The sequence below is a fragment of the Hypoxylon trugodes genome (assembly GCF_022578975.1).
Source record: "Hypoxylon trugodes strain CBS 135444 unplaced genomic scaffold F4822scaffold_2, whole genome shotgun sequence".
NCBI lineage: Eukaryota > Fungi > Ascomycota > Sordariomycetes > Xylariales > Hypoxylaceae > Hypoxylon > Hypoxylon trugodes.
Window position 1 is genome coordinate 776363 of NW_026250017.1, and position 17259 is coordinate 793621.

At 46.7% G+C, this 17259-nt stretch overlaps 6 protein-coding genes across 6 annotated transcripts; 4 read left to right on the forward strand and 2 right to left on the reverse strand.

Moving 5' to 3' along the window:
* Positions 1 to 744: 744 nt before the first annotated feature.
* Positions 745 to 1938, forward strand: F4822DRAFT_436103 (DFP-domain-containing protein; the record flags this gene model as incomplete). The annotated part of the gene is made up of 1 exon (XM_051462273.1): positions 745 to 1938. One exon carries the CDS (start codon positions 745 to 747, stop codon positions 1936 to 1938), a length of 1194 nt encoding a protein of 397 aa, XP_051317755.1.
* A 171-nt stretch (positions 1939 to 2109) lies between these two features.
* On the forward strand, positions 2110 to 4699 carry F4822DRAFT_111469 (uncharacterized protein). Its single transcript, XM_051452469.1, has one exon. The coding sequence runs from the start codon at positions 2280 to 2282 to the stop codon at positions 4518 to 4520; it is 2241 nt and encodes a 746-aa protein (XP_051317756.1). The 5' UTR covers positions 2110 to 2279; the 3' UTR covers positions 4521 to 4699.
* A 1173-nt stretch (positions 4700 to 5872) lies between these two features.
* Positions 5873 to 6881, forward strand: F4822DRAFT_441161 (uncharacterized protein; the record flags this gene model as incomplete). The annotated part of the gene is made up of 3 exons (XM_051462831.1): positions 5873 to 6456; positions 6521 to 6630; positions 6691 to 6881. The coding sequence occupies exons 1-3, from the start codon at positions 6218 to 6220 to the stop codon at positions 6879 to 6881; spliced, it is 540 nt and encodes a 179-aa protein (XP_051317757.1). The 5' UTR covers positions 5873 to 6217.
* A 135-nt stretch (positions 6882 to 7016) lies between these two features.
* F4822DRAFT_441163 (uncharacterized protein) lies at positions 7017 to 7894 on the forward strand (the record flags this gene model as incomplete). The annotated part of the gene is made up of 1 exon (XM_051462832.1): positions 7017 to 7894. Exon 1 carries the CDS (start codon positions 7184 to 7186, stop codon positions 7892 to 7894), a length of 711 nt encoding a protein of 236 aa, XP_051317758.1. The 5' UTR covers positions 7017 to 7183.
* A 30-nt stretch (positions 7895 to 7924) lies between these two features.
* Positions 7925 to 9391, reverse strand: F4822DRAFT_111513 (ATP12-domain-containing protein). Its single transcript, XM_051452471.1, has one exon. It carries the CDS (start codon positions 9325 to 9327, stop codon positions 8122 to 8124), a length of 1206 nt encoding a protein of 401 aa, XP_051317759.1. The 5' UTR covers positions 9328 to 9391; the 3' UTR covers positions 7925 to 8121.
* A 494-nt stretch (positions 9392 to 9885) lies between these two features.
* Positions 9886 to 14129, reverse strand: F4822DRAFT_111526 (uncharacterized protein). The gene is made up of 2 exons (XM_051452472.1): positions 13323 to 14129; positions 9886 to 13212 (listed from the first exon to the last, which is right to left on the reverse strand). The coding sequence occupies exons 1-2, from the start codon at positions 13535 to 13537 to the stop codon at positions 10068 to 10070; spliced, it is 3360 nt and encodes a 1119-aa protein (XP_051317760.1). The 5' UTR covers positions 13538 to 14129; the 3' UTR covers positions 9886 to 10067.
* Between the last annotated feature and the right edge of the window lie 3130 nt (positions 14130 to 17259).

A 17259-nucleotide genomic window follows, 5' to 3' on the forward strand; every position in this document is an offset into this window, starting at 1 on the left:
TGTGTCAATTCTTCTGAAATTATTGCCTGGACCTTTTCAAAGAATCACAAGCCTCATTCCGCTTTGATTAAAAGCCCTCATCTGATCCGAGCCTGCGGCATTTACACAACCAACAAAGACAACAAACTCACCCCTATCGTAAGTCTATCCTTTTCGATTGTTTACACATACCTATGTATAGCCTTATGAAGTTAAGGTCAAACCTACAAACATGTACGATAAGGAGGTAATAGTGTACTCCCTTACGTGCATTCAATGTTCCTTCAAATCCTTTTTCAGCCCCGAGTAAATCCGGACAGGCGGCCCTCCGCACGGGTTGACTTAAAAGGAGCCGAAAGGGGCCGAGGTCTCACGTAAACCCGGAGTGCCGCTGATTACTATGTATGAGCCCACGCCGCGTCAATTCCAACGGCAGATTAAGTATCTCTGCTATTACATAGCAAGGCTATATCAGATATGTTTCTTATACTTCGTAGCATATAACAAGGACCCTTAGTCCCTGCATCTGCCCTATGATGATGCCCCGCTACCTCGTTGCATCGTTGCATCGATCGTCTACCCCATATTACCCTCGCTAACAATATGGCTTCTCAGATCCTAGCTTCAGATCATCAGAACACCTCTTCTTCTGGAAGCGAAGGCAATTCATCGTCTGCTTTAAGCCTTTCATTTAATTTAGGAGAGGCTCACATTTCTTCTAGATCTAGATCACCATCTATATCATCCTCTACAAGTCAAGACAGCATGTCGAGCAATACTACAAACACATCCACTTCGTCATATCAAGTCGCTGAAAATGCCTACTTCAGCTCCAACCCACCCCCTAAGGCGTTACCACAACACGTCGCTGCGGCGGAATCATTCATAAATCAACATGCTGCGGCTAACAGACGTGTTGTTCTCGTCACCTCTGGCGGGACCACTGTGCCGTTAGAAAAGCAAACAGTGCGTTTCATCGACAATTTTAGCGCTGGTACACGAGGCGCCACATCTGCTGAGTACTTCCTGGAGTCGGGATACGCTGTGATCTTTTTGCATCGGCAATTCAGTCTGTTGCCATATAGTCGGCACTACAGCCATTCGACAGATTGCTTTTTAGATTTTCTCCATGAGAATCCAGATGGCAGTGTTGTGGCAAACCCAGCACACCAGGACAAGATGCTCCGTGTACTTCGCAAGTACAATGCCGCCAAGCGGCAGAATCTCCTATTAATGCTACCATTCGTCACAATCACCGATTACCTGCATGAGCTCCGTGCTGTGGCGCAATTAATGCGCCCACTTGGGCCAAATGGCTTGCTGTACCTTGCCGCAGCAGTGAGCGATTTTTTCGTCCCGGCTGAAAGAATGGCGGAGCATAAGATCCAGAGCACGGATGCAACAGATATGCTGAAAAAGCAAGGGCCAACAACTGTCACGAAAGAGTCGCGGGAACAACCACAACAAGACGAGGAAGCATTTGATAACTTCGACTCCTCGCCAGCTGTGCCACGAAGCAAACGCCTCATTGTTGATCTAGATCCCGTACCCAAGTTCCTCAAAAATCTAGTGGACGGTTGGGCTCCTGAGGGCATGATCGTCTCATTCAAATTAGAAACTGACCCGGCGATTCTGGTTCACAAGGCCAAGTATTCACTAGAGCGGTACCAGCACCATCTCGTCATCGGCAATCTGCTGTCAACCCGCAAGTGGGAAGTTGTCTTCGTGGCTCCTGGTCATGAGGACAACTGGATTCGTGTCCCATTCAGCCGTCGTAAGAAGACCATAACTGGAACTGAAGAAACGGACCAGAAGAATAAGGAAAATGAACCCCTTGACCCGGCAACACTGCCAGAGGGCGAGCCAGAGATAGAAATCGAGGGCTTAATTATACCAGCCGTCGAAGAATTGCATGCGAAGCACATCAAGACCGCAGCCGCAAGGAGTGGATCAAAATAAGATTTGCGATCTAAAACAAATAAAACATTTATGAGGACTCTTAGGTATTCTCTAAGTTTCATATCTTGCCTAGGTATCGACACCTTGATAATATATTTAGACTACATTTCTTCAAACCAATAACGATTGCACTGTCTATGTACAGGTACGTACAGTTTGTGGCTTTGCGGTTCAAAGTAACATTGAGCCAGCCTGCTGCTGCCCAATCCCCTCACTGCCCCCTCACTGCCAGTCAAGATGACAAACGCCTATTTTTTATGTTGTTTCTATCCGTTCAGTTGAACAACGCCAAACTCCAAAACATACCCATATCCCATGAAGCTACCTAGGTAGCTTTGAAAATGACGACCTATGTATGGAAGGCGCCGGGTGATGGGAGCCTTCAACAAGTCCAAATCGGAGCTGCTGATGTAATTGCTACTTTATCTGCTGCGGCAACCGCCTGGGGGTGGATTGGCGGCCTTGACGGAATCAAAGGGGTTCTTCAAAACTTTCCACGCCTTCGTGATGCGACCGACCTTAAGAAGTTAGGAGTTAACCTACAGCTTAAGGATGCCACATGTAATATCATTACCATGTCTGGGGTCTTCACAATGCAGAACAGCGATGGAAAAGACGCATTTGGTGGCCATCCCATCACTCAGTTGATTGGCCTCACTATCTGTGCCTTGGCCTACAAACTTGGAACTGATAAAGCTACCCAACTCTTTATGGATCACTTCGCCGACTACCTTCTCCAAGGGGAGAAGCATGGAATGGTCGAAGCCCTTCATTTACAGCTTATAGACAACGCTACACTTATCATCAATGAAGGAGCGACTCGGGGACTTCATAACAGTTTTGAACAGGCTATTCAGAATTCGCATCTGGCACGGAATCCGGATGCGCCAATAGCCCCGTCGCTTTTTGAAGCAGATATCGGTTACGTTGTTGGTCTTCTCCGATGGATCCGAAGCGGAAACACCCAGCCTTACCTAACGAGGAGCGCAGTCGTGTGCCATGTAGCAATTTGTCTCAAGGAGGTTGGCTATATGATCGGGGTTATCAGGGCGTGGGATGGCGAAGGTGAAATACCGACACACCGTCGTGGAATTATTTTGGTGACAGGCGGTAGTCATGATACGGATCCAGAAATGCTCACTGGAGACACTCTCAACTTGGGGGCTAAGCGGGCAGTGATACATTATTACCGTCAAGAGACAGTGGGGTCGTTGCTATTCAACATATTCGGCCATTTGTCGACATTGCAGGCTGACGCCTATGACAACTACTTTAGGGAGACTAACAAGTGCATAAAAAATGCTCTCCGACTTACCTGGGCAAATGTCACTATGGGTAGGCCCAAGGCCGGCGAAGTTAGGCGACCAAATCACATCGCAGCGGTGCTAAGTCGGAAGGAAGCTTCGCAGTTGAGGCCTTCCAAAATAGCCGTATCTTTGGCACATATCTACTTCGCTGACTTGGCTGAAATTATTGCACCTTGCTATGAAGTTATTGCCCAAGATGAAGTCCTCGCCGCCATGAGAGCACACTTCAAAAATAACACGACCACCCTAACGCCGGAAGCGATAGAATTCAGGATAATTTCGCTATCAATCTTCATTAGCATTGCCGAGATACTCGCCGGTCCTGATTATGATAAGCTTCAACATGCAATTAAGATTGACGTACCACCTGATCAATTTTTAGAGAGCGTCAGTCGAATGCAATCGCATCTCAAAAACGGCGCGATGGATTATTGGGAAGTGGTAATGTTTGTCGCCGTGTTTCATGCGCACGCGGATCCATCGGTTTTGATGGAGCCCCCCGATGATGGTATAGTTGGTTATAGGGATGGGGCTTTTGCGGTTCTTCCCGCTCTAATATTTCATCTTAAACCAGATCAGCAGGCGCTAGGACTACGCTGCGTAGACGAATTCTATTCCTTACCCGTTCAGTCTGACAATAAAATTCGTTCAAGCCGATCAGATCCCTGGTTGCCAACGGAACGCGAGGAAGATCCGCATGAATACATGGTGGACTACCCCAAGTTGGCGCCAGCTGACGTAGATATTTACCTCTCTGTGGAACGCCTACCTACCCAACAATCACCAGTCATATGCCTTGCAGCGCGGCATGGCGGGTACCTCGTCGGAACAGTTGGAATTAAGCCTGTTATAGATACCATTAATAGAAGCCCTATAGCCTTTATGGATTCATGCAAAGGCCATAGTACTCGAACTATGGCGCGAATTTTACAGAGTTCGGATTGGTTAAAACATCGTCTATATAATTCAATCGACCAAGACCGGTATAACAACTACATAACGGTAGCAAATCATCCGCTGTGGGCGCTATTCCTCGCCGGGCAGGATGCGACCAATAGCGGAGGCGTATATATCGTATTCGGCTGCTTTGATTGTACAGCTGAGTATCGTCATCGCGTTGGTGAATACCTAGCCCGCCGCCGGCTGCCTTCGCACACCCGGCAGTCTTCAGATCCGCGGATAAAAGATGCCGGGGCAATTTTCGTTGGTTTTGGTGGCCTTGGTACGGATTCTTATTTGCAATTAGTTCTAAGACAACCAGGCGGGGGATCATGAAATAAGTCGAGACGAACCATAAGAACGAGCGTAAACCCCTATACCTAGAAATACTACCAAAATATCAACATCCTTCAATGACACACACTTACCTCCGCCCCCTCCCCCTGTGTCTTACTTTCTCTTATAGAAAAATTCTTGGAGGTTTGTAGCGATAGGTTCCCCGAATTCAAACCCCAAAACTCATCTTAGAATTTCGAGTCCAGATAAGACAGCCAAACTGGTAATTCAACACCTCTATAAAATCAAAAACATAAAACTTAAGTCGTCGACCGCGACTTTCGTAAATTTCAGCTGCGAAGGGCCAAATGCAGACCAGGATAGGAGCGGTAGGCTTACGGCTGAGCGAACTGGATTATCAAGGCCAACCATAAGGGGACACAATAGGCAAGAAGGGCCCTTTGAGACCTGTATACTGTGATGGCGACAATCGCTGGGTTGAAAATGAGACAATTCCACTATATAAGCAGAATACCTACTCAACGTAATATCCTTGAATGTGACGGTAATACTTAGTGAGACTAATTGTCTAGGTAGGTATTGAGGTGTCGTTATTTTTATGAGGAATAAGATATGTATAGGGTTCTGATTTATTCAGCACCACCCAGTTGGTTGTTCGATATAATCACGAACGACATACGAGATCCGTTCGCGCTGTCAAGAAGTCGCCTGGACAAAACGGGAACCCCGACTCGATATTTACCTTCTGGCGCTATTTATACTGACTTGAGTCACTGTGCTTTTATTAACGTAACAGCAAATTGCGGGCATGTGGATAACCTACCTAGGTGTGGGATCATACCTAGTACTTTTGCTGCTATGAATGTTTGTCATTTGCGAGGCTGGATGTCTGAATGCCTTGATTTATCCTTATTGCCATAAAGCTGCATTGCTTCAACATCTAGGGATTTACATAGGTGTCTAGATGATGGCTCAAGTTCCTATATTCGCATTCCCGGCATAGTTGTGCCCCTATTTATTTCGCACGCCACCGAAGCACCTAGATGCCTAAAGCACGTCTAATTTTAATCTTTACTTTTGAAGCTACTTGAAGAGTCGCTTGCTCATAAGGCCCGCCGGATCAATCAGTTACTGGACTCTTCTAGGGTGGCTGAAGGTGAAGTAATTGTGGACATCGGGGAGTATCCAACAGGATCACGAATGCTAAAGGACCCACCCAGTGTTTATAATCAGTTGAAGCTATTTTCAAACATGAGTTGGGCTTCACACTGGCCTTAAAATAAGATCAAAATATAGGAACAGTACGCACAACCCACAAATGCAGTGCGAATCAACGATTTTACAAGCCATGAACACGTTTGCTCTCTTCGGTGGGGCTACTCAATTCTAATCAGCATTTCAATAGAGCCCTCCAAGATTTTCTATATAGTTATGATAACTTTAGTGCCGCCCCAATCTTTATTTATTTCATCTCGTCGATTTCAAAGTCAGAAATTTCTTGCTTCTCTTCTTCATAATCGACAGAGTAATCAACGACTTCCTACCTTCATCAGTCATCGGTCCATTTCTCTATCGACCACCCACTCTTGCCAGATTGATCTCCTACATATCTAAATACGTAGTTACGCTACTTCAAGGTACTCCTTTACTTGCATTCGCTGCTACCCTTATACTGACCACCTGCCCAACGCAAGAGCACTCATTCAACACGCTTTCTCCGACTCATAGACTCCAAGATGATTCCCGCCTTTCTCATCATCGCGATGGCTGTAGTCTCGATGGCCGTGAACCCCGGATATTTCCTGGGCAATCTATCCAGCAACTGCGAGCATTTCGCCCTGGTCATGCAGAACAACCACACTGGCCTCCGAGCACAGTGCCAAGGACATGGTAACACCACACAGTGCAGCATTCTAGACTTGAATGACTGCTTCGGATACATTACAGCCAACCATGGTTTCGATCCTGTGGACCAGTAAGTACCCCTGCCATATCCGATACTGGAAGCGTATCGATGGGTTATTGCTAACGATATTTAGTGGCGGTTTCAACAGGTACATGCATCCTAAGACCTGCCGACTGGAGAGCGATTTGCGACTGGACTGCCAACTCTTAAGTGACATTCATCGTCGTATCTTCGCGGACCTGAGTAAGTACTTGCCGACCCACGCAAATATTCTGTATTTTTAAGCTAACGATAAGATCTTAGATCGTGGGGTTGTCAATGATGAAGGATGGCTCAAGTGCTTCGAGAACAAGGCTGTGGCGCCTCCGGACTGTGCAACCCGCCCCGCGTTTAGTGATGGTGGCCACCTTTCTGGAACCAGATCCCTGGTTGCGTCTTTTGGCATGGTCGGTGCTTTTGTCGCTTTCGTGATGGGCTTCCTCTTATGCCAGTAAATGGTGGGAATTGGAGAACTCTATATGGGGGAGGATGGGTATGGTTATGGACCTCGCTAGCAAGCAGAACCTCCTGGATATAGAGAACCAAATATGCCACAATTAAATTGCCATAACTACTGCTGGACCCCCCACCCCCCTTTTCCTTTGTCTCAAATATGGATTACTTCCGGCATACTACAGCGACTCTTAATAAAGTTGCCTCTCCCTATGGACTCGGGTACTGTGTTAATACGGGGGCGTTCTGAGACTGTATTATTAATGGTTATTCTGAGAGGAGATTAACTTACGACGGCGATAAAATGCTAGCTATATCTGGCCTGGCCAGAGTGATGCGCGAACTACCAGACAGCCAGTTCGGTGGATATGCTGCGGGACTTTGGGAATCTGACATTGCTAATTGGCTCTGTTGGAAGGTTGAATTACCAGGAAGCCCCCCGGACAAATACACCGCGCTTTCATGGTCTTGGGCTAGTCTAAACACCAAGGTCACGTTTGAGAGCTTCTGGGATAGCGAGTGTTTGGTAAAGCTCATAGGGGTGGAATTAAGCTGTTTCCCTGACGTCTACGGCGAGATAGGGGATGGGTGGATTGTATTGTCTGGTTATTTGAAGCCAATTCAACTAAGACAGACAGAGTTTATGAACGAGGTGAAAGTAGTGGGTCCACAGGGGGAACCATTGCCGTTCTTGAGGGATACGGATGTGTCTCATCATGTTTACATGGACGCTAAGCCTGCATTACTAGAATCGCCTTCGGAAGTATTTTACTGTTTGCCGCTAAAACGGAATAATTATTCAGTAGTTTACGTTTATTGTCTGCTCCTAAAGGGTTACCAGTACAACTCGACCTCACCCAACAGACCGCGATCATCAAAACTAGCCAGGCCTAAGCTAAGGGCGTTTGAAAGAGTGGGATTGTTAGAAATATGCTTTCCAGGAAGAGAAGCTTTAAAAAAGTTTCTAGGGTGGATTTCAGAGAAACCCCTAGAGACAGAAATTGTTATCCGCTGATCAAGTACGGATAACATATCCCATGATTGTGTAATGTTACGGGGTTTATTCATCATATAATGTTGTACCTCTCGACAGGAATGCTCTGAATGATTCGCACTAAATGCTTGTATGGTAGAAACATGAGTCTGCGTGTCGATGTATAGGTACCTAACCAACCTAGGTAGGTATTGGTATATTGTCATCTAGATATTTAAGGATGAGAACTAAAACACCGCCAAACTGCCTCACCTGCCACCCGTCCCACTAACCAACAACACCATACTCCCCAACTGACGTCTTAAATCCTCCTTCTCAACATCATGCGTATCCTCAACTTCTCCCCAACGTCCCGTCTGCCAATCAACCTCAATACTCGCCAACCTCACCGCCTCCTCAACCCCAAACCTCTTCTCCCCCCCTCCAGCACCATCACCCACGCCCGCACCCACAAACCCCTCACTCCACTCCACCAACAATCTCACAGCCCCTAACAACCCCTTCCCAGCCAACACCCCCCTCTCCAAACCCGCCAACTCCCAAGGACTCAACCCCGCAATCCACCCTTGAATAATCTGCCTCGTAACCTCCGGCTGGCCACGCGGCATAATACTCTCACCATCCAGCACCGGCCCAATCTCAACACCAGGCCAGACACAACTAGTCAAGAAAGCCACGACTTCCTCCGCAGCTTGTTTCTGCAAATCCCTAAGACTCTGGCTTCCCTCCGCGGGTAAATCGTCGGCTCTAGGCGGTGGCGCCCAGCAGAGTAGGGAATCGGTGTCGAGGTACCGCATTAGCATTGCTGCTATTCCGTCTCTTATACTCTCGCTTACTTTTGAAGGAGAAGGAGAGGAATCGTCGTCCGCGATATCTAAAGCCCGACATACTAAACTCGTAAGCGGGATCAGGTGTTGCCGTGTTGCTTGCTGCGCCGAGACTAGCGCATCCCATTCCACCGCCAACGCAGCCGCGAGTAAAGGTTTCGAGAGCGGTACGCGAACGATATCTTTCGTCGTCGGGTGTCGCAAAGGTCTTGTGTCTAAATGTACTTCCCACGCGCCCTCGACTTCATGCACATGTACGTCTTTCCAGAATCGTTTTTTTAATAAATTACTATCCCTAGCTTTCTTTCTCGCTGAGAATGGTGATGCGGAGGAGAGGGGTTGCGATTGCGATTGTTGCTGTCGAATTGCTTGCGCCTTCTCGAGGAGCTCGGCTTGTTTCTTCCGCCGCTCGAGACGTGTTGTTGCGCTGTCGGCCGCGGGGACGGGGGCTTCGGGCGGTGGGCCGGAGCCATGGATTGGGGAGACGGTCGCGGGAGTCGTAGGAGTGGTGTGGATTTGTCGTTGGCGGGCTATTAAGGGTAGGGGCGTTGTCGCCGGTTTTATAGGGGCGTGTTGCAATTGTTTGCAAATTGCCGACCCCAATGGTATTCGAGTTGGCGGCTTCATTTTGAATATCAGTATCGTAGCTGGGTGTTGCTAAGAAGGAATTGAAGTCGAGGTTGAGTTTGCCGGAGCAGCGATGAGAACAATATTTCTTATCGATTATGCAACGGCTTTAGCATCCCGCAACTTAAATTATAGCCAATCAGGGGCTAGTAACGTTCTCAATTAGTACAACCGTGTCTATCCGAAAGGTACACGTACCTAGGTACCGTTTGATGTGAGTTAGGAGCAGGAGATGATTATATTGTAGATTTACAAGTAATAAATCAAGATATCGCAATCTCTATAATCCCGAAGCTAATTTTTCAATTCATATGGTTTCTCCTTTCTATCGCTTAATATCTAACCTATCCACGTACCCCTACCCATTAAGTAGATGATGACACGGAAGAAGCTATCGATCGTACTCGAAGCAAAAACGGACAAAACAAAGGTGTTATATATATACAAGCAGATGTTTAGATAGAGTTGCCCCGTGATAATAGTAGAAGTAGTGGTAGTAGCAGTGTAATTGTAAGTAATCTTTTCCTTTTTAAAGTCCCTATTTTCCTCCTCTTTTATGCAAGCCCCTTTCTTTAAATATTCCTCGGCGTTCATAATATACAACACCTCACTAAGAACAGACAGGCTCCCCTTGCCTCATAAAAAACTGCCATTACGACTAAATCTTAGCCCCCCTTGTCTTCGTAAAACCAAAACCAAGTACCGAGAAGTACATAGGAACTTCGCTATAGTATAGACTGTTAATAAGGGGGTCTGGTGAGATTTCCGATAGTGTTCTGTTTTGATTTGCTGTCGATACCCTTAAGCATCGCTTGTAAGTCCATGCTGGCGGCGCCCGCATTAGCAAAGTTGCTTGAGAGGATGCTGTCACCCCCTCGACTCCTAATATTCCTCTTGGGAGTGTTAACTGCGTGATCCTTGCTAGAAACCTTGGCCAACCCGACTTCAGGCGGAGGCGATTTGCCCGCCAAAGCCGCCGGCAGTGGAGGCACGGGTGGTACTTCTTCCCCATCTTCGGTTTCACCCTCTGTAGGGTGAGATGTAAGAGGGCCTCCTGAATCTCCGGATGACTTTCGCTCTCGGGACTTTGACCTCGATCGTGCAAGGACTGCGTCGTAATTATCACCGTCGGCCCGATCGGGGTTGAACGAAAGTTCCGATGGTGTGAAATCATAGCTCGCCATACTGTCACTGCTATCCTCATCTTCTTTTAGTGTTTGGAATGTAGCTGGTCTGACTGGATCCCCTGTCAACACCGATTTAAGTTGATCAACAGAGGCGACAAAGCCTCGGCTAGATGCACTCCTTCCCGAGCCATGACTTTGTACACTAGAATTTCGTAAAACTGCGACCTGGCTAGCATGCGATTGAGGCCGAAGATTGCTCTGACGAGCGTAAGCTGATTCTGGCCTACTCGAAGTGTGGCCATTAGCCGTGAGTCCATTGACGGTAAGATGATTTCCCTTAGTAGTAGTCGTCCCTGTTTTAGACCCGTTGAGCGAAGCGGACTTGCTCTCCGCTTGTAGAGCAATGACGGCAGCTTCTCGGTTCCACTCTGTCGACATTTCTTCCCTGAACTTTTCAGGCAGTTCAAGCTCATCATCCGCCCGTGGGATGGTACTCAAACCAGAGGTTAAGACAGGATGAGCGAATACGCGGCCGGGCGACGCAGGAGGGCTTGAGGGAGGAGAAATTGTCCTGTCCTTGTAATTTGCGCAGATACAGTCGATCATCGTGATACGGTCATCAAAAGGTAGCAACGCCTCCGACTCTACTTCGTGTGTAGGCATCTTTGTGTGCTGCCTAGCCACACCAGGCGTTCCCAATGTCTCAATTGACGGTGTGGGAACATGTACACCTTCGACCCAAAATTGTTTGCTTCTTCTCCTGACAATTTCGTTATGGACCGCGCGACCAACAGGCGTCCCTTCAAATTCGAAATGCTCACTTAATGCCCAGAAATAGCCATGGCAAAGACAACCAAGGTGTACTTTTGACGCGGGCGTCTCCGCTTCCAAAATATCCTCCTGAAGTCGGAAAATCATAGGAAGCCCATATCTAGCAGCATTAACGCCAAGCTTAGTAACCAGTTTTGTTAATAAGATATGGAGTAATGCAATATCCGCCTCAAATTCGATATACTGTAAAGCGTTGTCATAAATGGCAAGATGGATAAGTTGTAAAAAGCGGCATCGCCTAGCCTTGCCCGATTTCTCCCGATTCGATGCGCTCGAAACGGCTCGTCGAGCTACGCTAGTAGGCGATTCTTTATTTTTAGACTTTGGTGACGACTTCAGGGCCACATCATCTCGCGCTTCTAAGTCGGACCTGGCAGTTTCTCGATCGAGCCAAGTGGACAGGGTGTCTACGTATGCTTTTCTAACTTGTCCATCCGGATCGCGTAGGAGCCAATGTGTACCCTCCCACACCTGTATGGGGACCTTATTCCTTGTCAAATTAACATTACCGCTGATTTTCGTCTGCGGGTTCGCAACGAGAAGAATAGATTTGATAGCTTGAAGAGCAATAGTCTTAGCCAAATCCAATGCGAAAAAACTGTCGAGGTGAGATTGGTCATCTGAGACATTGCCGGTTGAAGCTCCGGGTATGGCCTCCGCCTTTTCGGCTGGCGGTGATGAATTTGCTGTACTTGTACTTGGGTGAGGTTTAAGCCTCAACAAGATGGTAGAAACCATATCGGAAATCTGGTCTGCATAATAGACGTGAGTAGCCAAATGGCCAATGGACTGTTGAATACGGGTTAAAAGATCCCTATATGGGGGCGAGATGTGCTGAGTGATATCAGGAACAGGAGGCTTCTCGTCTCCTGATGCTGTGGCAGGACCACTGCTTCCCCTTGAGCTTCCCGAATGTTTCAATACCCGCTTCATGTGCTGTATCAACCCCAAAAGAACATCCATAACGCTCAAACCGATTAAGTTGATGTCGGAGCTTAGCAAAGACCCAATAATAGCAGTGAGCACAATCTGCTCAGCGACGTTCTCGTCCGTCGGGGGCGTCTTTAAGAGAATATCCGTCGTAGTAATCATAATAACATAGCGGTCTTGTACTGGGGCCCATCTCGCGACAAATTCAAAGATCTTGATTGCCCAACCGTGGTCGCGTCCCTTGCTGTCTTGAGTTTCCACCACCACGGTCTCCTTTTGCTGAACTCGTTCCTTAATAAATTGCAGTAGGGATGCGGTTGCCCCGTTGATCTGCGCCCTATTGGGTATGACGAATATTTGCTTCAGGCATTGCATAGCCATCACACCAATATCCTCTTCAGCCAACTTGTCTATATCAACGGACGAGCCCGAGATAGCTATAGGGTTCGCGTCGCCGCCCGTGTCGGCCGTTCTAACGGTAGAAATACTCGTTCTACGTCGTAGCAGGGCATTGGAATCAACCTTCTCTTCCATCTGGACACGTTGTAGCAAAATGTTGAGAAACTCTTCGTTGTCTGTCCATAAGTTTTCTAGAATCATGGGTACTATAACGTCGAGTTGACGTCCAGCGACAGATGACAAAGCATCTGACTCGGCAACGCTCTTGATTGCTTCCAAACCTGCATTTCTCCACCTTAGAGCAACCGGCTTGCTGGTTGTGGTTCTACTAGGGGCTTTCCGAGTAGACGCGAACGTGGCGTAGGCGCGAACGACTTGCTCATATTGACGAAGGTAAGCTTGGTCGGCAAAAAGGGACGAGACATCGTGGTGTTCGCAGAACGTTCGGAAGGTCGGCAGCGATGCCTCAACCATGGTAATGTCGTTAGACCGAAGGACGAGGTCCAGAATCTTGAGGACATTTTGTGCGAATAGGGGAAGGTCTTTTGGAGCTTTTTCGATCAGAGCGGCAAGTATTTGCAGAGTAACTTGAACATTCCTAAATACGGTAATTAGCTTTCGTTAGGTGTGTAATCCGAGCTCGACTTTTCTATAGTGTGATATATGGCACTACGCTATAGTCGGAATCGTGGCAAGAGACAAACATACCCAATTCGTACCCTCCAAACATCGCTAGCTGTTTTCTTCTCGAGGAATTGACCAACTTTCTGTATCTTAGACCGTCGCGACGTGGCGTAGAATAGGAGATAACTCAGTTCGCTCGAGTTCGGCTTAACATCAACGGCACCCTTGGTAGTTCGAGGATAACACTTGAGAACCAAGACTTGATGTTTCGGGCGACATCTTTGCTGTATGGCATTCATTGCGCCTGGCGGTGCGCAAAGCAGCCTAGTCAGCAAAGGGGGAGGGAGAAAAGGAGAGATGTCGGACGCCGACTATCGAACACGGCAGTGGTTGGAAAATGAAGTTGTCATAAGTAATTGTTTGTTGCCGGATTCTACTTGAAGTGCGAGGTATGTTGGATGGCGTGGCTGTTTGTTTGAGAGGGATGCAGTATAGAGTTGAGTTGGATATCCGGATGGTGGTGTATGGTGGTGTTGTGTTGCGTTCGTGTCGTTCTGGGCCAGCCAGAAAGAAAATTACCGTAGGTAATAATTTAGGACCCCCCGGCACCTAAGTGCACCTAAGCCTGTTAAGCCAAGGAGACAGAAGACAGGTACCACTTTGGGCATGTATGGGTATGTAGGGTACCTAGTACGTATCCATACGTATCCACGTCCACGTACCGCCTAGACGGGAACCCGTTGGTAATGTATTAGGAACTTTATCCCTGAGAACGTCGCACTGGCACTTATTAAATGGGACCCCCTGTTAAAATTAAAACATTTTGCGCGACGATAAAGAAACAACTATGGAGGTACATGAATAAGAAGTTTAAATTTCGAAGAAGAAAGGATGCATGTTTTCTTTCCCCGGAGATTTTCAGATACTAGTACCGACTTTGTTACCTAGGTATGTGTGGAATACTGAGGAATGTCTTCATGGGAATCTTTTGTTTCGTCATCCAAGACAGTGAGTACCAATAAGAAATGATGAACCTGTAAGCTGCGTCATAAGGCGCACATGTATCCAACCTTTTTTATGTTACCTGAAATCCAGGGGTCCTAAACTAAAATGGTATTAGCAGCTGCCCGACTCATCCCTCATGAACATCCATGGGTGAGTCTTTTTTTCTTCTTCGTTCCTTCCCTATTTGTCTCAAAACTACAATTAATCATCCCACTTGAAAGAGAATTGAGTTTGAATAATGACTAACGGTAGTACTAAGTAAAAATGGAGGTAGTAGCGATGGCTTATAAAAAGGTAACGAATCGAATCAAGTGGTAATTAAAATTCATGTAATAGACATGACTTTTACCGGTAGGGTTTCCCCCAACCGTCACGGGTTCTACATACTAAGTCACAGGTGATGGTAACGCGACAGACAGTTTAATATATTTCTGTTTAATAAATGGCTGCAGCCGGTCAATGCTTCTTATTACAGCCCTGCATACGGAGTGTCTAATAAATACAGCAACTCGGAACATTCCCGTTCCTCAACAAAGAATACATTCGATGAACTGACGAACTGATGAACTCGGAGGAATACCAACCTAAGCTCGGATCTCCGAGTTATATCAAAATACCTGGCGATGATGTTTGAGTCGTGTCGCGTGCCACTTTGGTTAGAAAACCCATGCATAATGCGAAAGCGAAAACCATCCTTGTTCGAAAGGCATTTCATCATGCAGTGTTCATCTCCATTATCTCCATTAAGTCAGACAGAGGAACCAGAAACGAGACCTCCACCTACCGAATCTATCTACGTTTCCCCTAACTGCTAATAGTGGACCAATGAAACGAGCTACTATACCCTACAGGGACATATGTAGCTTTAGTTGTATGTCCAGATCTACGCAACAATGGATGCCAAGCTTAGACGGCATCTGAAATTATGGCAAGGTTACATCAATAGGTTGCGGCATCTAATAATAAAAGCACCAATGTCAAAATCATCTTCTTTGAATAGGAGTTGTTGCTTCATATCAATCCTCAAAAGTGTACGCGACTAATCAAATAACACCTATATAAAATGTTCGCCTACTCTTGATTTCCTCACGGATGTATCTTCGAGATACATATAAATGCACATGTGATGCATGCCGCTGTCTCACTCGTATCGACTTTGGTTACATGTACCCAGAGTACAGAGTTCACATATACATATGCAGGTAAGTACGGCAGCGACTATCCGGGCGCATATCCAATAATAACTCGACTCGCAGTAACGGAAAGTCCAATACTCTTATGAGTGCCTCCAATTCAAAAACCTAGGATGAGACAGGCGTATGGGCTAATTTCGTTCATCTTCACAAATATATATTCGAATGCCTACCTTGAATATTGGATTGCAAATACAGCGCTACATCGCTATACTTAGATTGGAAACCATTCACTATACGCGGCTCACCATGGATGGATACATGCATGATGCGAAGAACGTCAAGCTTCAGGACTAGGAATTCCTTAAAGAGATAAACTAGCAATATGGGGGAACTGACGAAAGATCGGTGACGATGGATTGGACAAACGAACAACCAAACATAGCAACAGACCCAAATCCTGTCCTGCTGATTGAGATTGACGATGATGATGAACTTTCCGATGAGTATGACGAAGAAAGGGATGATAACGCCGAGGCGAACTATTACCTAGACCTATGAAAGCAGAGCAAGATACCGGCCATGAGAGAGATATTGAACCGAGCTTCCTACAGCTAGCGTCATATCCATCCCTATATCCATTCGGTAATCGAACAGCAGCTACTCAAGCATCCTCTTACATCACCCAACCAGAGCCCCAATCTCAACAGCTTTATGACGAGCAGCTCGCAGTCCAGGCGCCCCCTATCCAGCGAAGTATTGGGGAACCGATGTCGGCTGATAAGGCTTCACCTCAAAATCCCCAAGACTCACCCGAAGACTCCCAAAGCGGCGAGTTTTCATCAGAACCTACCCAAACTCCCACCCCAAGTGCTAGCGAGGGTTTCACAAGTCGAAGACACGATAGTCCAACTTCGAGTCAGATGATACGCCTCGTAGACTGAAAACACCAGACCCCTAGTGAGAAGTGGCGTTATATGCGTTTGGTAACGACCCTCAGTGACGATGACCATGTAGAAGTACCTATCAAAGCTTTCATCGAGGGGCTTCGCTCAGTTAATGGCAAGGTCTTAAATATCACCAAGCTTTTTAGCTCAGTTTCATTTTATTTTTTTATTGATCCTTTTCTCAAGGCCCATCTTACGACTAACCAGCGGCACGGTGACTAAGGGCGTTTATTTTGTATGGCGCGCGAATAACTCCGGGCAGTGGGAGCACATTGAGCCCGAGGTGTCACAAGTGACCTTGATGGTGAAACTCGAATACCGTGTGAACCAATTTACTATAATAACTAGATACTTCATAAAGCGCAACATAAATATTGATACTTATTCATTCTACGATAGAATGAAAGAAAAAAACATTAAATATGAAAGACAATAATATCATCATGCCGCCATATAATAAAAGGAAAGCCTAAGAGATGTCAAGGTCAGTTTATAACAAAGACCGATTTACATAATTTGCATATAATTTATGCGTTTTATACATGAGGTTGTTATCTCCCCCTTACAACCTCAAGCTTTTAGCGGCGACGCCACAAGATAAGGTGGAAGAAGCACCTGCTATCTCGAGCTAAGCTCCAAAACATGATCAACAACTCCACGAACTCATCCAAAGTCAGTCCGACCCTCATCAGATGTTAGTTCTGTTCAGTACTTCTATATGTTCATTAATGGGACAAATCTAGGTATATTTTATCTACCCGCCTGAATTAAGACATGCATACATCTATCCGAGCCGACAGTGGCACGGTACGGTACCATGTCTATATGCAGAGCCGATCCTCCTCGTACCCTTCTCTTATCAGCGGGAACTCCAGCACGGCTTGTAACTCTAACCAGTTTCCCGAGCCGTCGGCGAATAGGCATTGGTTGTTTATC

Bases quoted from the DNA above. Each gene is read 5' to 3' on its own strand.
- F4822DRAFT_111469 (XM_051452469.1), top strand. From the start codon at position 2,280: ATGACGACCTATGTATGGAAGGCGCCGGGTGATGGGAGCCTTCAACAA.
- F4822DRAFT_111513 (XM_051452471.1), bottom strand. From the start codon at position 9,327: ATGAAGCCGCCAACTCGAATACCATTGGGGTCGGCAATTTGCAAACAA.
- F4822DRAFT_111526 (XM_051452472.1), bottom strand. From the start codon at position 13,537: ATGAATGCCATACAGCAAAGATGTCGCCCGAAACATCAAGTCTTGGTT. The intron at 13,213-13,322 runs GTATGTTTGTCT...TACCGTATTTAG, and splicing joins GTTTGGAGGGTACGAATTGG to GAATGTTCAAGTTACTCTGC.